The sequence below is a fragment of the Haplochromis burtoni genome, unplaced genomic scaffold (genome assembly GCF_018398535.1).
Source record: "Haplochromis burtoni strain Fernald_Lab_line unplaced genomic scaffold, NCSU_Asbu1 Contig_229, whole genome shotgun sequence".
In the NCBI taxonomy this organism is placed as follows: Eukaryota; Metazoa; Chordata; class Actinopteri; order Cichliformes; family Cichlidae; genus Haplochromis; species Haplochromis burtoni.
The window spans coordinates 492,800-508,725 of NW_024582590.1; the positions used below are offsets into that span (position 1 = coordinate 492,800).

At 44.3% G+C, this 15,926-nt stretch overlaps 2 protein-coding genes across 4 annotated transcripts; one reads left to right on the forward strand and one right to left on the reverse strand.

Moving 5' to 3' along the window:
- Nucleotides 1–691: 691 nt before the first annotated feature.
- On the reverse strand, nucleotides 692–5,837 carry spata2l (spermatogenesis associated 2-like). Of its 3 annotated transcripts, none has more exons than XM_005937443.3 (4): nucleotides 5,540–5,837; nucleotides 4,033–4,382; nucleotides 3,662–3,955; nucleotides 692–3,356 (listed from the first exon to the last, which is right to left on the reverse strand). In XM_005937443.3, the coding sequence occupies exons 2-4, from the start codon at nucleotides 4,378–4,380 to the stop codon at nucleotides 2,460–2,462; spliced, it is 1,539 nt and encodes a 512-aa protein (XP_005937505.1). In that variant the 5' UTR covers nucleotides 4,381–4,382; nucleotides 5,540–5,837; the 3' UTR covers nucleotides 692–2,459. The 3 variants fall into 3 exon arrangements, with proteins under 3 accessions (XP_005937505.1, XP_005937504.1, XP_005937506.1); XM_005937442.3 differs by lacking the exon at nucleotides 5,540–5,837 and adding an exon at nucleotides 5,072–5,533; XM_005937444.2 differs by lacking the exon at nucleotides 5,540–5,837 and adding an exon at nucleotides 5,067–5,533.
- A 959-nt stretch (nucleotides 5,838–6,796) lies between these two features.
- On the forward strand, nucleotides 6,797–13,885 carry si:dkey-238o13.4 (uncharacterized protein LOC560780 homolog). Its single transcript, XM_005937441.3, has 6 exons — nucleotides 6,797–6,990; nucleotides 8,146–8,253; nucleotides 10,202–10,341; nucleotides 10,471–10,567; nucleotides 11,163–11,287; nucleotides 12,199–13,885. Exons 1-6 carry the CDS (start codon nucleotides 6,906–6,908, stop codon nucleotides 12,373–12,375), a joined length of 732 nt encoding a protein of 243 aa, XP_005937503.1. The 5' UTR covers nucleotides 6,797–6,905; the 3' UTR covers nucleotides 12,376–13,885.
- Nucleotides 13,886–15,926: the final 2,041 nt, after the last annotated feature.

A 15,926-nucleotide genomic window follows, 5' to 3' on the forward strand; every position in this document is an offset into this window, starting at 1 on the left:
AGGACTCAGTTAAAAGGCTCCAACAGCTGGAACACCAAAACACTGATGTGGGCTAAAATATTGCTACCTTATAAAGCGTGGAAACTGCTTTTCAACACATAAGCAATTATTTGTGTCATTAAAATGTTAATTGTAGAAGTTATGAAAGCTGGTTTTTTGTCTACAGGATACCTGAGGGCTGTGGTACGAAGCAAGATGAATGATTTAGCCAGCTTTGTCAAGCTTAAGGAGTTTTCTGTGTCACAAACTTCTCAAACTGCTAAACCACCGTGGTAATGATGAACACATAACCGGAGTTTCAGTTTAAAATGAACTGAATTTGAATTAAAATGTGCAAAAATCACCAACTTTCAACAGTTTAGCATTTTACTGTTATATTTTTATTTTCTGACAACATCCCTGTTTGGAGTAGCGCAGCGGTCTCCAACCGGTTTATGCCCGACAATATTTTCACGGACCGGCCTTTAAGGTGTTGCGGATAAATACAAGAAATAAAACTAGTACCAGTACCGAAAAAAAGATTTATTCATAACACACGTGAAAAGACCCAGGAAAACCGAGCTAACGATAACAAAGTAACGCTGAAAACCAGACATTTCACACCTGAGCCTCAACTCTCACGGCCCGGTACCAAACGACTCACGTACCGGTCCAAGGCCCGGGGGTTGGGGACCGCTGGAGTAGGGGACACTCACAAGGATCATTATGTGGAGGGAGGAGTCACATGACCCCACAAACTGCCCCTTATTATGTGAGCACGCATCAAATCCGAAACAAAAAGGCTAGCTTAGCAAAGTGGCTAACCATTGTGTTTTTCCTTCATATCTCAAACTGAGGTTTCAGGTTTTGTTGAGTCAGCTAAGGCAAAGAAAGCCTGACTGTGTTCAACTTCATTCTCAGGCATTTAAAAATTTAAGAGTAAATGTGGGTAAATGCCAGAAGTTTCTCTAGTGGCCACTGGGGGCCGGTTCCAAAAACGAGTCGATCCATGATGTCATCTGCTGTTAAAGCAGCGGCACCAATGTGAGAGCACTGTAACATCATGACATCAACACCACTGGACAAGCCTGGCTGCTGTAGATGAGTTAGCAAAATATAATATCAGAAAAAATGATCCTAAAAAACATTATTACAACTATATCTATAGTTTATTTAAGTGTGCTGTGAAGACATTTGGGAGTGCTTGAGCACCTGAAAAAGGACGAAGCAGCACCAAGCTCTGGCTACTGTGATCTTTGTCCAAATATGAACATTTTTGGTTCCAAAAAAACCCCAATAACAAATAGATATAATATCACTTTGAACCACGAGATGATGCAAAGTCCAATCTGCCCTCAGTCATCATGAGATATTCTAACATTAGTAACTATGTGCTAACGCAGCATCTGTCACAGTACAACAGCAGGAATGGTTATAAAAAACAGACTCGGATTAGTTACAAGACGTCTTTAAAGACAGCAACACAAATTCATTTCAAACAGAAGTAAACATAACGCTCAGTGAATTAGTGCAGGAAAAGTTTCTGGTAGAAGGCTGACCGGTGGTTACAAAAGGTTTTTACAGAAAGAAGTGTTATCCTTTTGTTTTTGCACCGTGTATGAATATCACACAGACGCATGACCGCCGCCGAGGTCGGCGCTGCTGTGCCGTGCAGCTACATTTCTGGGAAGGGTGCATGTCAGGCTACATTGCAGCATTAGCAGAGTACAATGCAGTTTGACAAATCATTTGGTGTAAACAAATGTTTGTCCTAAACGTGGAAAGACTCCCTTAAAGTGTTCCTGAGATGTTGCATTAAGGCGACAGTGGAAAAGCTAGGAAAACAAAGCTTCCAGCTGCCACTGACATTTCAGAAAATGTGCTTTAGACAACAGTGAAGTCACCTTAAAGGCAAAAACAAGCAGATTTCAGCACTCGGCCAAATGATTCCTCGAGAAAATAATTTCATAGTTACAACAAACGTTAGTTTCAGCTGTTTTTACCTTTCACAGCAAATTACAACAAAAGAAAAAAAAAGAAAGAAGGAAAGCCACATAACCTGCCAAAAAGTAATCTTTGAAAACTTCTCTAATACAGAAAAATGAAGGTTCTTAGTGTTAGTTATGAAGCAATTACATTTTAAATGCTGTGACTGATTTTATATTAAATAATACCCACCACACCGCGGTGATCACGCCAATTCATCCCATGTTACACACGTTTACCACACGTACACTTTAATGGCACATTGACCCTTTTACTGCAGGACACAAACATAAAACACTTGCTTTTGCGTCACGAGTTACCGCAAAGCGACCTGCGAGCGCAAAACCACACCACACCGAGGCTACATGCAAATATCAAATAAATGGCACAATGGCAGAACTTCAAGGCAGCGTTTTCAGTTCCAGTACGCAGATTTAAGTCACTGTAACTTTTGCTAAATGCATCTCGTAAGTGCAAAGCTTTTCGGACCTTTATCACACAGATGTTGACTGGTCAAATGTTTGGCCACAGCTGCATGCAAGCGGATTTCTGAACCAACAGGCACTACAATATTCGTTTCCACAGTATCTGCACAGGACCAGAGGCTTTCTGGAGCACCACTTTTTACAGGAGGAGCACTTTCCCAGCTGTGTGCTGTGATGGAGTGACTGGCAGGATTTCGCCACGTTGCAGGATTTCAAGTGGAAGACTCTGCACTTGTGGCACAGGATCTGAGGGTCTGGATTGTTGAGATCGCAGCATTCGTGGTAGGCGATGGCAGGAGGGAGAGCAATTATTGATGCGGGGTCTTCACTCAGAGGTAAGGAGCTCACTGCTGCACTGCTGCCAGTGAGAGTGGGTGATCTGAGGCCTCCACTCTGCATTTTCTTCACTTGTTTCACGTTGTGGAGATTCTTTCTGCAAATCTTAAGGACTGCACAGGTCTCATCGTGCAGGGTTTTGCATTCAGAGCAGTAAGAACAAGAATCTGAGTTCTGGACGCACCTGCAGAGGTTGTGGTCGCCATCCTCGCTCTTCAGAGCCTCGATTGGATCTACCTGCAGACTTTGAGGCTCAGAGTTTGTTTCACCCAGCCTCGTAGCACCAGGGGAACGCCAGCTTGGCCTCTTGCTGTCCGCGGAGTTTCTGCCGGTGAGCGACTCTCGCGGTGGGAATGATGCTGTTGTTCCGTTGCTGTGTGTTTTGACAGTGGTGGGTGATACGTTGTCCGCTGTCGTCCAGATGAATGAGCAGGGACTCTCTTCCTTGTTGACAACCATCTGCGGGTCCCCTTCATTAACCGGATCGGTGTACAGATCCACGTCTCCATCGGGCTGCTCCATTAGGGCCTCGCCAACCTCCAGCATCTTCTTGGTGTTCTCCACAGCAACCTGTAGGGAGGTATAAGTAATAAAGTCAATTAAGGCATTTCATATCCTACTGTTGCATTTATTAGCAGGAAGAAAGAAATCATACAATTGACACTTTTCTTTGCTAAACATTTTGCCTCACAGTACACCCTCCTGGACCAAACATAGTACGACAAAGCAAGATTAGTGGGTTAGTGAGGAACGTTTAAGATTTTAAAGGGTGGAAGTTAAAAACAGCTTGCTTGAGGCAGACAATGAAGCGATTGGCTGCACCAAGGCTGAAAAAAAACAAACAAACAAAAGATCTCAGCATCAGCGTCACATACCTGCAGGCCGTTTCCTCGCTGCCTCTCCATCACTGCGCTCAGCTCCCACTGGGTGTCACCGCAGTGCTTCCCCAGCGCTGTTGTAAGAAAGTGGCACTCGCAGCGGGCCAGGAAGAAGGCGCAAGACAAACGAAGGAGGGTATCCGAAGAGGTGGAGTTCACTCTGTGCGTCTGGAGATGGAGCTGCTCAGATGATGACGCGTTGAGCTCGTAGCCCAACAGGTTGAACAGGTTCTCGATCTGAGCCGTCGACAGCACCGGGGTGATGTAATGCGTGAACGTGCCGGAGTACATCTGGGACACAAAATGTGAAACTTTAAAATCACATTTGATTATTTTAACACGTGAACTTTTTTCTCCTTCTGGCCCACCTGGATTACAGTGTACTCCTTCCTCCAGGGACCCAGGTACAGGTTCAAGGCTGCTTGCTCCAGCACCTCAAAGGCTTTGGCCAGGCCTTGCAGGCCTCCTCTGGTTCCAACTTGTCTGCTCCATCCAACTGCTGTGACTGCCTTGAGCGACTCCTCCATCACCCTCAGTGGATCCACACCCAGGCAGTGGATCTCCTGAGCATTTCCCTCCTTCATAAGTCCCTCCACCTTTCTCCACAGCTCCTCATCTCTGCACGGCAGGCTCGAGCCCTGTTCCACGATTTGACGCTCCAAACTGCGATCGTAGGCGCCCGTGAGATCTACGTCTCTCTTCCGGGAGTAGCTCATCTCTTTCATCCATTTATAAGAGAGAGAGAGACAAAAATAAACCAAGATGATCCTAATAACTGAGTCACACCTTTTTTTTTTCTTATTGCTGTGCATCAACCTAACAGTGCCCACTGGCAACGGATGTCACTGAGGGAGTGTCCTATGAATTGAATTCCACCTCATTTCACTCCAATGGGATTGACTATATTTCTCTGTTCTGTTAGTAACTATTCAATAAAGAGTTACAGTGTGACTAAAGTTAAATACACACACACACACACACACACACACACACACACACAGGTGTTTTCCAGGCTGCTGCTATGTCTGCAGCACATGCTGACGTAACTGTGGCCACTGGAAATATAAAACATTTCGACCTTTAGCCTCATTAAATAGCACACTCTGTATCAGCTGCGACTCGTTTTGAGCACATGTTAATAACGAAAGTGAAACTTTACCATAAGTGAAAATAAGTTGACTCATTTTGTTTTTTTTTACATCTACCAAACTTTAACGTGTTTTCAGGGAACATCTGGGAACTTCAAGCTCATCAACGAGAAAAACGAGAACCTTTTTTTTTAACAGCCCCACTTAGCATTAGCTTAGCCGCGTCTACTACGTTAGTTACCCAAGAGAACTTACGGGTCGGACAGTGAACGCACCCGCCGCCCGCACATTGTAAACCGGCTTGTTTTCCTTACTTTACCCAGTTTGCGGTGAAGTGGCGCAGGGAAGCTTGGTACCGAGCTGTTCTTCAGTTCGGCCGACATATAATCCGTCGACGAAAGCGAAATCAACTTTTATCAACCTCCCAGTGTGATGTCAGGCTCAGTCTGTGTGGGAAAATACCCAGGAAGTGCGAGGAAGCGGCTGAACCTCCCCAAGGAAGATGTACATTTTTCATATTAAGAAGACATTTATGTCGTTTTGAAAACACGCCGAATTACACGTACGCTCCCGATAAACTTGTAAACGTAACGATTTAAGTTTTAAAATGTGTGTTTTTAAGCCAAAGCGCGAGGCAATAGAAAACCGGTATAATTTGTAGGAAAACTCGGACTGAGAGAACATGAAGGTATGTTCGTAGGTATGCGAAGCAAACGTAACGCAGCTGGCTACAGGTGGGCGAGTCTGGCTTTGTTCGATATAAAACGTGTCTGACACACAGACTCACCTGTTCCTGGCACGTAATCAGCTGTTTTGGCGAGTCCGGCCACACGACAATCTACTCGATTATCTGGGTAACGTAAACATTGTCACGTGGCACGGGATTTCCAGTTTATACAGGGTGTGTTTGGCAGTTGTTCCTGGATGTGCCGTTAGGTGGGTGGAAACAGTGGAACAATTACTTTAAATTAAAAGAAAAGTGATGTAAAAACGGGCTGAAATACAGAAAAGGTGGAAACAGGAAGAAGCTGCAAAGTGTGCTACCGAATAAATCGATTAAATCAACAGTTTTCTTGCGTGTAGTTTCAGCCACTAGATGGCAGCATTTCACCTGCTGCGGCAGCCTCACCTCTGCATGAACCACTGACACGGCACACGCAGACACACAAACACACGTCTTCCTGTCTTTGTGAGGACGTTTACTGACATGATCACAGGTGAGCAGCTAGTTTAAACTCTTTAGCAGAGTTTTTCTGGTGCGATGGGAACATATCCATACATTATACAAATAAACTGTAAAAGTATTTGTTCTGTGGTTGTTTTTAGGGCGGATTTAATGTGTTTCTGTTTATATCTAGTTCTGAGCAATAGATTTGTGAGAAAAGTATAAATGTATTGCACTAACGAAATATAATTCCTGATAATATACCACAAGTGCATTACCCAAAGTGACAAGAGGTCACAGAATGTCCCAATCAAGGCTGTAAATTCTCTGTCAAAATCTTGTAACACTTTCCGGGTTTTGTTTGTTTTGAGCCCATTTGGTGCAGAGTTCAGATTAACATAGACTGTATATAACAGATGGATGTAACCATAATCTCTGGTTTACAGAAACCTTTTAGTGAAGCCTTGAGATGAATGTTTTTGCTGCTCCCATCTTAGTTTGCCACAATCTGACATCACACACGGGGCAGACCTGACTGCACACTCACAAAGCGGTGTACTTATGAATGAACAGCCAGGCCCATCATGGCGCATATGCTGCTTTACCACCTTTCTAGATCATTGTGTGCAATATTATGTTGAACTCAGTAGTAACTTAAACTGGTCATCGAGCCAATAAACTGACTGCCTGAATTAATGGTCACAGATCTGAATTTATCCTCACCCCTGAAAGGTGCCCTCACGCTCAGTACATGTTCCCACATTTAAATCTCTCCACCGGTCCTTTCAAATTTAGCCGTGCCAGGATACACATACACACAGAGTATGGGCGTGGCTTCAGTGACCCCGTAGACAAGGGCGGACCCGTGATCCTTTAAAGCATCCCGGTCCGGCCAGGATGCTCTGCACAAGCCAGCAGCTTCACTTCGCATCGACAGAGTCATCCTCCACCCTCCATCCTCCAGCAGGTCTGTGCAGCTACAGTCGGCATGTCGAACTCGGACAGGGTTGTGTTAGCTCTCGGAGGAGCGGGAAAAGTGGGCTCCGGGATCGTTAAAGGACTGCTGGATAAAGGTAAGCTTCCCTGTAGCTCGAAGGACATTTGGCAGGGAAAATAAACTGAGTGAAATAGAGGAGGACAGTGAATTGTTAATGTGATAAATCTTTGGGACATCTATGCGTTTTTACGCGCAGGTGTCTTTCCCCTTGGCTTTTACGCGTGAGGAACTCCATCATTATAAACCGCACTGTAAACACTTTACGGGGATTTTTGTGCGGTATGGCCACTTTTAATAAATACAATTATTAATTATTTATACTTTATACTTATTATTGTTTTATTGTGTCTGAATTGTTAGACAATTAAATAATGACCCGCCATAAGTGATCCGCCCGCGTGCGTAAAACACTGTATTGGGCTTTCTATGCCACGCTCTACACCGACAGGTCCGCTTATCACATTTTTATGAGGGTAAAAATAAAATTGAGCGCGCAATGTGACAACTGATCGACCAAAAATCCCCTTCCACTCTCATAAAACTAAACTGCAACACAGATGATTTATAGTTGATAATAAAATGTTGGATTAATAATCATAGACGTGTCAAAAACAACAGGCTGTTCAGCCTACTGTACAGGCTCCTTTAATCTTCCTTTAATCAAGACTTAGGGGGAGTTACCAATATGACACAATGGAGTTCTCATAATAATGCTTCATTGTCAATAAAAGCATGTCCCATCAGGAAATCTTTGGAACAGTAAAGACAGAATAAACATTCTCAGGCAGTTGTGTGTGTCATTGTACAGTTTGGCTTTGTCATATCTGGGATTGCTGTGTGGGTGGTTTTATCAGCACAGTCTCATAAAATCATATCTAAATTGATCTGAACTCCTATCATCATCATCTTAAACTAAATTACAGTTTATGGCGAGAGTTAAAAGAGCATAATTTCAGTTCAGCTTCATCCCTGTTTGGATTCTGTTGTGTTCTTAAAGCTGAAATCTGTTGTGGGCATTTACCGTTCTGTGCCTCCAGGAAGGAAGAAGCTGAGATGAGAGTTTATTGGTTGCATGCTCACAGCTTCTTTGTTTGAACTGAGCAGTAAGTTATTGTCGACATCCCGGTCAGATTTCACTTTCTGATGACCTTGACAGAAGCAGCACAACAACACAGGTTCACTCCATCCTACTGTCTCTGTATTAAAGGTCTCTGTGTGTTTGTGTGTCAAGGTTTTAAAGTTGCAGTGATCTCCAGGGACAGCAGCCGCCTGGAGAAACTCCGATCGTTTGTCTCTCCCAACACAAAGGATAACCTCACCACTATAGTGGGAAATGTGGGTAAGTCAGGTTACTCATCCTGCCCGTCTCTGCTCTGAGGATTGTTTGCGCTTGTCCACAGCCCTTATCGCATAATTACTGATTCCTCCCCGGCAAACACTTTAAATACAAATCCAAACTGTGCAAAAGAGAGCCTGCAAAGTATGGGAGTGGCAACATACTGCACCAGAGCTGCACTAAATCGGTAGAAACCCTCACATGTAGTGCAGCAGTGAACTTAATGTTGCAGGGAAACCTTTCTCAGGTGGATACAAGCACCATAACTGGCTCATTTACTCTTTTATCAGAAAGCCGGTTAGAGATCTGAAAATGAAGGACTGATTTTCTGTTTTGGTTGTTTTTATTTCCAAGATGGTCACCAACTCTGATGAGAAAATCTCATTTTACCATCATTCTTAGTATCAGGTTGTTTGTGTGTATGAGCTATCTTTAGAAAATACTCAAAAACCTCTTTGCGCCATTTTTTAACAGTGAGCTCAGGAATAAGGGTGTAGAGGCAGTACTTATGTTTCAGCCACATCACCTGAATGAACTCCAGGCACTCCTCCTGGCACTCCTCATTACTAACTTTCTGTGGGGCCATAGGTGAGAGTTAGAGCTGATCATCTACTCATCAGAAGGTGGGTGGTTCAATCCTGGCTTTTCCAGTCTGCATGTTCAGCTTGGACTAAAGCCCAAATTGCCAAATTGGCACGTTCCACCGTTTGCTCAGTAATGGAGGGCAGACAGCGTCTTGTGCAAGTTCACACTCCGCAAGTTAGAGTTCGGTTCATGCAGGTTAAAGCGAAGCTGCATGAACCGAATTCATCATTTAGAAGTCTGAACTTTACAGGTAAAAAAGCAAAGCTTCAGGAACATTCACCATAGTTGTTCATGTGCACTCTCTGGTAATGAGTTCTTGTTATCATCACACACTCTCAGGTATTTCCTATGACTCCAGTGTGACCCTTCAAATTTGTGCCAAGTGGAGCTGATGTTGTAAATTCTTATTTCAGACTCGGGTCGTCCAGCTTGCATGAAAATGTAAAAGAGTCTGCACTCGTTCACTCACACAGTCTCCAACTGCTCATAGAGCAGTAATGGTGCAAAGCCTGTGAGCTAGTTCAGGCAGGCAACCTCAGGCACACCAACACGCCTGCCTCTCCTCACGTCCAACACCAAACACACCCTCTCTGTTTGGCGGCCAATTTAAGCTGCAGAATTTTCCATCTGAGCCTCTGACATGTCAGTGCTGCCCTGCATCACCGCCTGCTGGTTCGTCCCCTCGTATTTGTACTGAATAATCAGCTTAGAGACATGACACCAAACTCTAACTAGAACATTTCAAACTGCTGTAATTGCACAGTGGTAGTGAGAGGGGGGGATTAAACCCAACCGACCTCCTGTCTCAGAAGTCTGTGGGCTTGTATTCAAGTACAAATCCTCCACCGTACAATGTGATAAAGTTCCCATTTCTTCGGTCATCATTTGTGTGCATCTTAGCGACTGTCTCAGAAATGATTTACTGACCTGATAACTGCTTGTTTGGGTTTAGCAAAAGACTGCACCTTGGGTAACGAACATCAGCGACGCCCACCTCTGCCGTAACCTATCAAGTGTGCGTCCTGTGCAAAAAGGAACGTTAATGGTGATTTGTTATTTTCAGATTTAGTCAAATTATTGTTTTCAGCTGCTGATTTATTAGGTGGTGGTGCAAAAAAAAAATCCTGTATTTTTTCTAGTATGGACAGGGCTTACACCCCATAAACACACCAAACATTATTAAGAAAACTTCAGTGATAGTTGAGATGACATCACAGCAGCAGGTGAGGAAGGTGTTTATCTTCTACTGCGATGTTTTGTTATTCCCCAGTAGGGCTGAAGTTCTATATCGATGCCGATCTCAGTGATTCATTAGAGAAAACAAGTTTGCCTGTCCTCTCCTGAAGTCCAGCGTCTCTGTGTTCAGGCTCAGAGGAGGAAGCCGAGCAGGCGAAGCAGGCCCTGCTGAAGGAGGTGGGGAAAGTCACCGACATAGTTTCCTCTCTGGGCTTCAGCTGGTGGCAGGGAGGACCCCCACACACCCAGTCCCTCAAAGATCTACACTGGGTCAGTACACACACACTTTCCAATATACTTATTTAATTTCTTCTCCCTCACTTTAAACTCATGCAGCATGTAAACACTTGCAGGAGTCATTGGGGTGCTGTGATGTTTTCTTTCCTGTGAAATCTGCAGGTAATTGAGACGTTGCTTTTCAGCACATTTGTGTCATGGAAGGCCTTCTACCCCCTGGTGAGGGACGACTCCAACTGTACCTATACGTTCATCACAGGTGAGGCATCGCAGACAGCACCCTCCGTCGCCACGACGTCCACATTACAGAGAAACGCAGTCGTATTGCTGATGTCGCCTATGTCCTGTAGTGAAGACGTGTGTTTGCTCAGTGGGATGAGGCGGTTCGTGTGTGGCGCAGTGCTACTTTGCCTTTGTTCTGCCTCTCTCTAGTAGTACTGAGGTAGCATCTGCCAGACCTCAGGGCAACGTTGCTGAGCTCTGCTTCACCGATGCTTCTTCTCTCTCTCTGTGACTTTGCTCAGAAGTGATTGGGTAGCATGGAGACTGTTTGTGGTTAGTGGTAGCTGGATGGTAGCATTACCATCTTTGGAACGATAGATTCAGATTCAAATTTACCAAAAGGATGAGAGAAGTTTTTAGTCTGGCTGAGCTGTTTGGTTTTCTCTCTTTATTCTCTCTGTCCACTTGGGGTCAGCAAAACAGCTGCCATGTTATTTTACTCACTGCATGTTCTCCGACTCTGACAGACTGCGTCCGTGGGTGTGCCCTGCCTCTCGTGCAGGGTCACCTGCGATAGCTGCTCGCCTTGCATTCCTGGTGTGTTTATGTAGTGTTCTGCTGCTTTGCCACAGGAGGAGCAGGAGAGAAGCTGCTGATGCCTGGTACAGGCTTCCTCACAGTGGGCGCTGCCAGCACCCTGGCTTTCTGCCATGTCCTCCGTGAGGAGTACCCCGAGGTGCCCTGCAAACTCAACCAGGTGAGATATTAATGGGATTGCACAGCAGGGCCTCAGATAAACTGCACAGAGTCGGCTAACATGACTCATGACCCTTTAGACCTGACCAAAAGAAGTCAGCTCACAGCTCAATTCACATGCCTGCCTCCACAATCATCTACGTATGTAATTCTCTCTGCTTTCTAGTGTTCACACGCACAGCCCTGAATTTCTTTGGCCTTTGCTCACTCGGGGGAAATCTGTAATACTGACACCACTTTACCACCCATGCAGATTCAGTTCTTCCTCGATGCCTTTGTGAGAACCAGCTCACATTTCAACACATCCACATTACATAACCTTATTCTGTAATCTTGCATGACAGAAGTTAATCAGGCATTTTATCTAAATAGTGCATGTGCATATTTCTGCCTTTGTGCAAACATGCATATTTAGTCAGGAATATGCAAAAAGCTTCGTGAACTTGGCTGATAGAAAAACAACTTTGATGAAATCAGCCCTTATTAATCAAAACTTTACCTGATCTCCTGTATAAGATCAGAGAAGTTGATCTTTTAATTACGCCTGACAAACTAGATGAACTGCTCGTCTCTACCTCCACGATGTCTCCGAACCTGATGCACCAGATGTTTTCGTACATCTCAGAAATCGCCTTTGGAAACTGTTGAGAAGTGGACAGGGACTTGTGAGTTGTGAGATGATTGGATGAGCCATTTCACAGCTAAAACTTGATCTTACTACCAGTGCTTCCTCACAGGACGCTGACTAATCTCCCCACAGCTTTAACTCAGAGGTTGAAACCTGTTTTATGAGGACAGGAGGAGCCAAAGCTCGAAGCACAAACCCCGACATAAGTAGACGACCTGCTCTACATCCTACAGTCATCCCTCTATTGCATTCAGCCCCTCTCCTCTCCTCTTCTCTTCTGACAGGTGAAGATTAACACAGGTGTAGCCACTCCTGATCACATGGCGCCCGGCTTCCTCAATCATCTGGACCTGGGCGAGGCTGTTGCCGCCCTGATCGAAAGACGGAACACCGCCCACAACGTTTTCACCATCAACTGCCCTGCAGACTTAAAGAGCGTCCTTCTGGAGAGGAACCTTTAGACTCCAAAAAAAAAAGACCCCACCTTCCTCCAGCCTCACCTGGACAGGATCGCACTGCTTCTTCTCCTGCACTCTCCAGAAATAGTCTCCTTTGATTTCCTGTCATACAACTCTGAAACCTTGCTAGGCGTTGCATATTTTCCTGCCTGTTCTCACATCGTTAGCAAGTTTTCTCTCAGCATGTGCTTTTTATAGGATATGTAAGAAAACCAACGCCTTCTCCCTATTATCTGTTTCTGTGCGTTGTTACATAGTCTGTTCTGCCATCAACAGAAGACATGACACACAGCTCCTTCTGCTAAATATTTTTGGTATAAGTAGACGTCTTAAGGCCAAATAATCAGACAGAGCAGGTAAAGAATGACTTCACATTGATAACGACTGTGGCCAAGTTAGCCAAGATCGTAACAACTGGTCCAAAATGTAAATATATCTACAGACAGAGACTGTACTGAGTGGAAGTTTTGACCACTACGAGTTTAACAGAATAATGTTTTAATAAGCTAGCTCTACAGCAGCATGCAGGTGGCTGTTACTACCAACAACGCCCCAATGTCCAAACATAGCTCTTAGGAAATCGACGCAAACATGCAAATAGCGCAAGACAAAAATCTTCTTTGTCTTCAACGAGGTCGCCGGGCCTCAAAGAAGCACTAAATGTAACTGTGTTTCCATGGCAACACCTCCCGGTACAGTTAAAAAGCTGAAGAGAACAAACTCTCATACTTCAGCTGTGGATGTATCTTGACAGACTTTTATGGAAGCCCGTTTCCGCCACTAAATAAAAACAAAAAAGCTAGTATCCATAACAAGGAAATGATGTCATTCACGTAGATTACTGATTGGCAGCGCTAACTCGAAATTTCGAGTTGCTTTTCTCAAAATTTTGAGTTAATAAATCGAAATTTCGAGTTAATATGTCGAAATTTTGAGAAAATAACTCGAAATTTTGAGTTATGGATCCTTTTTTTTTTTTTTTTAGTGGCGGAAACGGGCTTCCATAGACTTTAGGAGTTCTGTATGCTTGAAATTTATCATCCACGACTAAAGAGAACGTGTTGCTACATGATCCCAGTGGTGGCGTTAAAAGTTTACCATCGCTGCATCCACTTTCTCCCTCTCGCTTCTCTGAGAGCTTCAGTGTTTCCCGCTGGTGTAATCGCACTTCACTCTGTGAAGTTTCTGTATTTGTTTTAAAGGAGTGAGAGAAAGTTACATCACATCTTTTTGCCACCTCTGTAAATCATTTCAGAAGCTTTTAGATCATCGAGGAGACGCTTTGTTTGCAGCGTGCTTTAAATGAGCAAGTTCATACAACATGTCAGACTGTTGGTTTTGGAAAGCTCAGATACAGTCAGATGATCCATCCAAGTATAGCAGCTAAACTGGATGAAAATTGCAACGTTTGCCTGGTTACAGATTCAGCAGCTTGAGCAATTTCAGCCTCTTTGTAGTGCAAAAATGCAAAAATAACGTTTTACAAACACAAATAAACAAGATATAGACAATACTGCTGACCCTGTGTACTTTTTTTCAGGTGTATCACTGCTCAGAGGCGTGGCGTTCCCCAGAAAACTTCCCTCAGCACTGGTTAGCATTGTGGCTTGTAGGATGTTCTGCTTATCCAAACTCTCCGGTTCACCCTACAGTCCAAAGACATGTACAGCAAGTTTTAGTTATTGTAAACTGCTGTAGGTGTGACCTGTGGTTGCCTCTTACTCACTGTTAGTCATTATATGGAGCTCAGGGTGTACCCACCTCCTGTCCAGCATCAGCTGGGACAGGTTAAAGCCTCCCATGAACCAAATCATCGTAGACGAAGATAGAAGACCTGAACAGACTTCTTGGGGAATATCATGAATAGTTTCTGACACTTTCTGTTGGTTACAATTGGTATTTTCTTTGAACCCTGACTTGGGTAAAATCAGTAAAGTAAAACAAACCAGTTTTAAGCCTGGGGTTGGACTCATCAGCGATGATGAGTTTAGACCTTTAAGGCAGCATTTTTCACATTTGTCCACCATGATCGGTGAGATGGCGTCACACCCATCTGGTTTATTCGTTTTAACTGGCTCGACATCACAAATGTTTGTGTCCAAAAACCTCTCCTTTAGATTTGTCAGTGCAAAACTTAAAAAACAAAACTTCCTGTGTCCAGTGTCTTTCTTATTCTCCCCTCTTACTCTTAACTCTCATCTAATTGTCAACACCGTTAACAAAACTGCCAGAGACAAAAAAATGAGCAGAAAAGAATATTTTTTCATTTTAATTTACAGACACAGAATATCAACCAAAAGTTTTGTTCATGTCACTCAGTTCAATAAAGAAAACCTGTCTTAGTACTTGTTGGAAAAACCATTGTTGGAAAGCGCAGTGTTTGTTTCTTGTAGTGGGGGCAGGTCGGTTCACATCTCAGGAGGGAGTTTGGTGCTTTACAGAAACTCTAAATCCTTCAGGTTTCTTGGCTGCTGCTTGGCGACTCAACTTTTCAGCTTCTTCCACAGATTTGTGAAAGGATAGAGGTCTGGAGACTGGTTAGTCCACTCCATGACCCTAATGTGCTTCATGCCAGAACACCCATCCATGACCATCTTCAGTGTCCTGGCTGAGGGATGGAGGTTCCACGGTGGTGGGAAGGTGGGAATGGAAGATTCTGTGCAAAGGTGTGCTTTCTACATCTAACAAGTTGAGATCAGGAGAATCTGTAACTGATTTCCACACGAACACACTCTGTGGGAGCCAGAACCGTGGCATGATCTGAAAGCATGAAAACCTTTATGTAATGTGCTTTTCAGCATTTTGGGTCGAGATTCTGCCTCCGTCCATTAAAATGAAACTACCATAACATTTAGAGACTGTTCATGTCTTTTGTAAGTGAGCAAACTGAAGTATGCAAATACTTCAAAGCATTTGAGTTGATGCTAGGGTGGGGCGGCCTGGAAATATTTACATCAGGCCTAGCGTGACTCTCTGTCCCGTTCACAAGCACCGGCTCGACCCCCTGTGGCCCCTTTATCTGCCAGCCATTATTCCAGACAGTGTGTCCCTTAAATAAACAGCGGATTGCGAGATGGCATTGTTGTCTTGTATGTCGTCACGCAGACATGCTGGCTCGAGAATGTAAACTTCTCATGCAAACAGATTTTTGCCAAGGATAACTGGAACTGGACCAGGAAGCAGAGAGAGGAAAGTGAGAGTAGGGTAGTAGTAGCTTCTGGAGGGGGCGGGGAGCCAGTGCGCCACAGTTTTTGTCATGAACTTGTCGGCTGACGGCCCAATTAGGCCAAATTATAATTAAGCAAAGGGAAACTCATTGGGCCCCATCTCCTCTTCTAGCTCCCTGCTTTTCTCTCCCTTCTGAAAAGGACAAAAACGATCAAATACGCCAACGCAAACGGCCACGTTTGCTCTGCCGGTGATTCACGTCAATCTAATAGAAGAAGAAAACTGGCTTTTGTTTTAGGGGGACGAGGGGGTCACAGTCTTCTGGACTGAGGAGTGGGCAGAATGGAAATGTGGGGGTAAAGATTAGATGAAATGAGGAAATTTAA